General features: G+C 37.7%; 1 protein-coding gene across 7 annotated transcripts in view; it reads left to right on the top strand.

Moving 5' to 3' along the window:
* PHKB (phosphorylase kinase regulatory subunit beta) overlaps positions 1-7,811 on the top strand; it is a 209,935-nt gene that overhangs the window by 110,213 nt on the left and 91,911 nt on the right. For all 7 annotated transcript variants that reach the window (XM_006034336.3, XM_006034337.3, XM_025216320.1 and 4 more), the window contains 2 exons: positions 649-846; positions 2,156-2,213. In XM_006034336.3, coding sequence (XP_006034398.1) covers positions 649-846; positions 2,156-2,213 — 256 coding nt within the window. The remainder of the gene's footprint in view (positions 1-648; positions 847-2,155; positions 2,214-7,811) is intronic.

Below are 7,811 nucleotides of genomic sequence, written 5' to 3'. Positions count from 1 at the left end.
GCAGGTTGGTGATATAAGTGAGGGGGAGCAGGGGGGGGGGGGGGGGGGGGAGGGAGTTTTACGAGCATTACTTCCTTTTTTTATTCCCAAGTTGCTCTTAATATTTAGCCAAGAAGGAGAGGTTCCATAGAGAACTTGTCAATCTCCTGCTTACACTCGGTTGCTCCTCAGTTTTGCCAGTTCTGTTTAGAATGGTTTCAAGGCTAATCTTGAACCTGTGTTCTCAAATATCATTATGTGTACTGCCATAATACTATGGTAGCCTGAAAGATCTTCTTTGTTTCTAAAACCAAACTGAAAAAGAAATCTAGAATCTATCCAGTTACCTGCAGGTTGTGCTATTTAAAATCTAATTTTGAGCCATGCGAGTTCCATTTTATTTTGTAGTTCTCAACAAGTGTTTTAGCTATTGAACTGAATGCACTGTGTCTTGCCTAGCCTTACGCTTGTCCTCTTTTAATTTTTTTTAACTTATTTTTATTATTAATGGTAGTAATGTGAAGATATGAATACTATAATCTGCTTTGCTTATATTCCAATTTTTATATTTCATTGAATGGATTAAGCTGTTTTTGATCATGCATGAAATGATTTGTCCAGGATGCCTAGAAATTACCACTACTTTTCTTTTCCCCCATATTTCTCTAGAATACAGATGCAGCTCTCCTACCCTGCATTAGTTATCCTGCTTTTGCTGTGGATGATGAAGCTTTGTTCAATCAAACACTTGATAAGGTTGTTAGAAAACTAAAAGGAAAATATGGGCTAAAACGATTTTTGAGAGATGGGTATCGAACTGCTTTAGAGGATAAAACTCGGCGTTATTATAAACCAGCAGAAATTAAGGTAATAGAATATATCTGTGGAATGTACAATAAGCTTAGGGACATATTCTACTCTTGTACATACATGTAGATTCAGAGTTTTAAATGCACATATTCAAAGTTCAACTGGCACATTTTTCTACAAGATTGCAGCTGAGTTTTATGCTTGGTAAGGCTTTCAACCCAAAGAGTCCTTTTTCTGTCCACAATTGGCTCATCCTCTTATCCTGTTAGTATTATATCAGAAAAATTTTCTTACTGAAAGTCAACAGTGTACATTCTAGTTACCCATTTGTTCATTCTCCTAATTAGGTCAGTGTTTCCTGCTTGGTCTTTGTAACAGGAGATTTTAGATTACCTAAGGCATTGTTTTAGGCTGATGTTGGTCATGAATAATTTCATTTTGATATATGTTTTTAACCAAACATATAGGTCCCATTGGTTTTCCAACAGTAGACCTGTTCATGCTGACACATACATTTTACCTGTTTGTTGCTTTCCATTTAAGGTGGTAGTTGCTTAGGAAGGTCCATTCATAAGTGAGTTATTTGTGGTTTATCAGAAGTTTTTATTTTTTTCCCAGTAACATTTTCCTTCTACAAATCAGATTTGTATGAGACATACAAAATGAGACTTGTGTCAAGAGTCTCTCTTTCTCTAGAACAACCAGGTTATGAAGCCAGAACATTAAATTATTCCTTTTTCCCTGCCCTTGATGCATTTCCTCCAAGGGAAAATTGGGAAGCATTTAGGGAGTTAACCTAGGCATCATTCTGCAGTCCACTTCAGTGAAGGAGATGCACATTGTAGATTTTTCTGTGCAGTTTTGAGAGAATGCAGAGTCAGCGGTTTAGTCATTGATTTGGCTGCTGATAAATGGGCTTACATTTACATTCAGTGTACAGTTGATTTCACATTACAGATAGGCAAGTTATCATTTTATTTAATTTCACAGCTGAATACAGTGTGAGCATATTAAAAATAATTCTACTATATGGTTTTGAGTGTGTTTATCAGTAAAAGTTGTCTAAAGTTTTTGTTTCTTCAAATACTGTCTTTCAAAGGAAAAAAATTGTCTTTAAAGGCAAAAGTCATCTACTGAGAATAAAACTTAAGATGTAAGTTTTTTACTTGAAAACATGCTATAGCAAGTTTAAAGCACAGTAAATCTGCATTTAGCAAAAAAATGAACTGTGCTTTAAAATGAAGAGCTAATTTATTAAATATTTAGTATTCATGTTTATCCTTTTTCTTTGAAATGCTTAATAGGAGATTTGAATACATTTCTTTAAACTAAGATATTCAATGTCTTCTTTTTCCCCTTTCTTTAGCTGTTTGATGGGATTGAATGTGAATTTCCTCTCTTTTTTATTTTCCTGATGATTGATGGTAAGTAAATCTTTGCATGCTCATGTGTACAGGCATTCCAGAGAGGTTCATGGAGTAAGGAAATAAAATGATTTTCCAAATCTGCAGAAGTAATTCAGTAATGCTAAATGCCTAAATAAAAACTGTGCCTTATGAGTAAAATAAAATTATTACAGCCATTTAAGAGTAAACTCTCTTTAAAATACTGGTTGATTTTTTTTTTTTTTTAATGTGTAAGTATAGATACCAAAAACATATCCACTTTTTTCAGTACTCTGAAGATACGGGAGTGGCCAAATTAATAAGAACACTGCATAGTTCAGAGGTACAGTTCACAGTTCTAAGAGTTCAGATGCTGCTTCAGTCCTGCATGGATTTAGACAAAGCTACTTGCCCCCTTTCCTTCCTCAGACTCCTACCTTGAGTCTTTTTCCTTGCTCCTGACATCCTTCCTTGCTTCCAATCCTTAGGTTATTAGTAACTCCCCACCTTGCCTTTCACTTCCTAATTTTTCTCTCTCATGTAATGCATCTGAGCTGCACTGAACACTTTTGTGCAAGAGAAATGAAACGGGCTGCTGAAGCAGCATGGGCAAGCTGCACGTAGGCAAACTGAATGTTTCAGCAGACCTGCAAAGGCTGGTTGTACCGTGACAATGTAACAGAATGCAGAAATGAAGTCAGCAGTTTCTCAGTGGTGGGACGATGCCATCTTTATGCAATGCCTTTGGGTTGGGAGATGTCAGAAAGGTTGAGGCACAATAATGAAAGCTGAAACTTGTGGAGAGGGCCTAGAAGTCTGTTCAAGAGAGTAGAGTAAGGTGATCTTAACAAAGCAGATCAGAGCTATCTAAAAGATTTGGATCCAGTTTTGGTAAAGAGATGTAGCTCAAGCCAGATTTTATAACATCTTTTTCCATCCTTAATCTGTAGAATGCTTTTAAGCCTGTATTTGCTGAGATATATTGAATGCTGAAGTTTATAGCTCCTACATTTCCTGTCCATTTGGCTTTCAATTAAAAAAGGGATGTCAAACTCATCTTGTGTCCCAGGCTAAATTTCAGCATGGGGTGGCAACAGCCAACACAGTAACAGTAACACAGTAACACCAAGTGGAGAAGCAGCAGCGGGCCAGTTGGCTGCAGGGCAAATGAGGGCTTTAATTCACCCTTCTGCTGGTTATAGCCTATCCATCAGAGCCACGAGGTCCCAGTTTCTGCAGCAGGTCTTACTTACCACTGGCTATGCTTTCAAACTCCCTGGCCCACCAATAGCCCAGCAGGTCCAATAGAATGGCTCCACAGGCTGTGTGTTTGAATTAGAGAAGTGTCTTATTTCCAAGACATGGCTTTTTATCTAAGTTTAGAATAATAAAGTGTTTTGTTAGGTAGGCTACAGCATGAAGAATGGTAAAGCTGCCAGAACAAATGAGTATTCCATTTTTGAAGGGCCATTTTAATTTTTGGAAGGAGCAGTATGAAATATGCTGTAGAAGATGCTCTGCCATGTGAGCTCCACACCTGGTGTCTTAGAAAAGCAGAAAATGTTAATTACTCCCATCCATAGTTAGCTGAGCATTAAAAAAGTCATAATTTCTTATTTTCCTGTATGCTAAGAAAAATATTACAAATTCCATAGACTTCAAAATTCCAAATGATAGATTCTGTAGCCTCTATAGCCTTTCCCCTTAGAAGCTATTGCATTAAATAAAGCATTCTTATTCAGTTGGCATGTTTTAGATGTGTGTATGTGTGTTTATGATTAGCAATTTTTGTTTCTTTCTTTTTGTAGGATGTGCCTTATTGTGAAAATGTTTCAGAAATCTCTAATGTAAATGACAACTAAAGTTGATTGGTTTCTTTGCTTTAATGCTGCTCTAAAGAGTATGTTTGCATATGGAAAAGAATAGCTATTCTTAAACAGCGTATTGAATTCTGACATTACGCTCATGTGATAAAGCCAAGCAAGGGTTAATAATGAAAAGAAAACTGGTCTTTGGCTGGTCAAACAAAGCAACCTCCAATGTCTTCATAAAAAGTCTATTCGGTACTTTGTCTATTGGTTGTAAAATAAGCCAGTTAAGAAAATCAAAGATTGGAGGGTGACATGAGATAAAAGACATTAAGTAAACAAGTGTATAGTCCATTTTTTAAATTTAAAACTTATTATAAAATATCTTGACTCTTTGGTAGAGGACAGGATGCTAAACTATTAAACTACTAAACTGCTTAACTATTAAAGGACTAAACAAAAAGTCAATGGGAAAGGCAGGGAGGAGAGAGAAGGGGGAAGAAGGGAGAATCTCAGGGTGCCTATACATGTACATCGACGCTGCTGTAATTCCACAAGCTGCTGTAATTCCACAAGCTTTAGGTAAAGCAGCCCTGTTGCCATTTTTAAGCATGGGGACACTGGTACACATGACGCTCTGGGTGCTTTAATTAGAGTGGGTTTCAGAGCTACTCTAATTAAACTTTACTCCCCTCCCCCGCCTCCCAGAGCATGTGTATAAATGCAGTCTCCAAATACAGGAGCATAAAGTTACTATAAAATTTGAAGTATTTATAGAGGGATGCAATAAAGCTAAAAAGAAAAAATGAAATAGTAAAAGATGAGTGAGTTACAGTTAAGTAATTCTAAAACAAGAGCAAATGGTAGTTAGCTGTGTTAGTTTGAAGTTAGGCAGAAGGCTGGGTAGATTTGCACTTTATAGACTAACTAAATCAAAGGTGTATAACATAAGTTTTCATAAGCAAAGCTTTTGCGCTATATCTCTGATTTAGCTAGTCTATGAGGTGCAAATCTACCCTACCTTCAATCTAAAGAGAGACAAACTGATAAAATCCAATCTCCCATCACAAATACTGATTCTTCTGAAAATCCATTTGTCATAAGTTAACTCCCGCTACCTCCAGAGGGGAAAAAAAATCAGTTAAGATATACCAAACTAATGAAAATTGAACTAACTGATGATTAATAGCCTTTCTGACTTTTTTATTAGAGTAGAACAATAAAATATGTTTGATAGGAATGGAATTTCTTAAAAGCGGCGCTCACAGATCATTAAAGGTGTATATAATCACATCAATGAAATTCTCTCTGCGTTTTTCTAAAAATAAGTAAAATGAAGCATATTCCAAAAAATATTTACATGTATGAGGCTCACGATTTTTTAGCTCTATTTTATTTTATTTTTAGGCCACAAAATGGACCAATTCTTCCATTGTTTTTCTTTATGTATCCATCAACATTTCTGTTGTTTGTTAAATCATGACTTCCTAATATTTTAAGTCAGTTTCTGGCAATGAAATGTTCTGCAATAGGTTATACCTTTCACATTAGTATTAACAAGGAGCTGTTTTATTTCCCATGGGTCACAGGTAGTATTTATCCTAACATTATCTTTTACCAGTGATGTTTGGCTATGGGATTTTCACAAGCATCCAGCGCTCTTTCCCCTCTGCTTTCTTCCCCCTACCCTGGACATCTGGTAACAAGAATAATTTGCAAATTAATGTTACAAAAATTAATAAATAAATGTCTTTATCATGACATCACTCTTGCTTAACTCTGCCAACAAGATGTCACTGTTGCATCATTTCAGTATGTTTTTAGACATTTTATTTTTCTTGCATAACATTTCATCTTCCAAGTTGCTGGTTGATTTTTTGTTTCCATTGCACTAATTTCTTCTTAGCCAGGTGTTCGTGGTGCTTGTTGTATGTGTAGGAATACACCAAAATATATGGAGATATATTTCTTCACTTAATGTTACAGAATTGGAGAAAAAGAAAACATCTGGATAGTACTATTTTTAAGGCTTCGGCCACAATTTTGTATGAAAGACTTAGTTTAGGCTTTTTTCGCAATATCCTGTTTCTACCAAAATCTTGTAGGACCAAAACATTTATTGCATGTTTATATGCTGAAAGCACCTTGTAACAAGAATATTTTGAGTTTTATGAAATAGTCCTTTAAAGATGTTAGATGGTTATTACTACAGACTTATTGTTACATGTTTCCCCTAGTGCCTTTGTTTTTTCTCTTTCTGTGTGTTCTCAACAGGATAACTTTTTTCAGAATTAATATCCCACACAGAAATAGTACTTTATAAATTATTTTGTTGTAACACGCATTTTGCCACACATTTAAGAAGTTATATCAGCCCGATAATTTGTATATATTGAATATTTTTTTTAAAGAAATTTCAGAACCCCAACATTGCACTAGTAAATTACATGAGAATGGGGGAAGTAGAAGTAATTTCTAATCAACAAGTTGGTAGTCATTAATCCCATTGAAAAGAAAATTGGCTCCTTTTCAGTTGCCAAGTTTCTTCCAGCCTTTACTCTTCATAGCTTCATAAAAGCTATGTAGTAAAGGCTTTTGGCTGGTGTTTGTAAAAGACTTGTATGGGATTTAGGCCCCTATACATTACTGAAATTCAGAGAAAGTAGGGCACCTTGACTGCTTGTACATGCCACGGGGGTTTAATTCAGTTTAGTTCTCCCTAAATTGAAACAGTGGGTTTTTAAAAACACTGCTTCAATTTAGGGAGAATTAAACTAGTCTAAACCCCGGTGGTGGGGGCCCAATCCTTACCTGCCTGCTCACACCTGGCCTGGGCAGTCCTGGGGGGTGCCACAGCTGCGGAGGGAAGCACTGGGCCCCCACACAGCTCAAGTAAGCAGGCAGGCTCTGGGAAGGGAAAAAAAAAGTTGAAGCTCGCTGCTTTTTTTTTTTTTTTTTCCTTCAGTGGAGCCTGCCTGCACAGGCTGCCACCGGGTCTCCCAGCCCCTGAGCTGCATGGAGCCTGCCAAGACCCAAGCACATTGGCTTCCAGAGCCCCATGCACTGTTGCACTTTGTTAGGTAGCAAACTAAAACATCTCAGAGGTGTCTTATCTTGCTACGTACCAAAGTCATTTAAAGTGGAATACACCACTGAGCATACAAACAGCAATGCCATTAAAGCAGTGCCAAAGGGCATTTAAGCTGCTTTAAAGGCAAATTTTGTGGCCTGTACAAAGGCCCCTCAGTTTTATAAAAAAAAATAATTAAAAAACTTCCCAGGGCAAGCCTCAATGAGACTGCATGCCTCAGTGAACATTCAGTAAAATATTAAGTGTACATTCAGAAAACAACCTTGAAATAGCTGAACTTTACTACCGTATTTACTCGACTAGATAACTAGGTGTCTCCCTCATTTAACATGGGGGAAAAACGTCCCTTGCCTTACAATCGAGCACAGTGTGGTAGGGGTTAGGACTGGAGCTGGATCCACGGCTACAGATGCTACCTGCCCCTGTTATTTGTGAACACCCAGCCACTCCTGCCCTGAAGCCCCTAGTCTCTTCTCTCCCTGTAACCTGACCCTGTAGCAGTAATGCCAGTCTGCATCTCTGCTCCGGGGCTAGGCTGGAGACATGCTCTGTGCCTCAAGCTGTAGCAGTGACGGAGCCTGCCAGTGCAGAGCAAAGGTAAGGGGGAGTGTGGTGGAGGGACAGGCAGAGAGGAGAGACTTTGGTGAAGGGGATGGGGATGAGAGGAAGTGGGGTGGGGACCTAAGCCTGTGGGGAGTAGCAGCAGTGTGAAGGGGGAAAGGGTGGGGGGGACAGGGA

Source organism: Alligator sinensis, unplaced genomic scaffold, assembly GCF_000455745.1.
Source record: "Alligator sinensis unplaced genomic scaffold, ASM45574v1 scaffold827_1, whole genome shotgun sequence".
NCBI lineage: Eukaryota > Metazoa > Chordata > Crocodylia > Alligatoridae > Alligator > Alligator sinensis.
The sequence above is the reverse complement of the archived record's forward strand: the minus strand, read 5'-3'. Positions and strand labels throughout refer to the sequence as shown.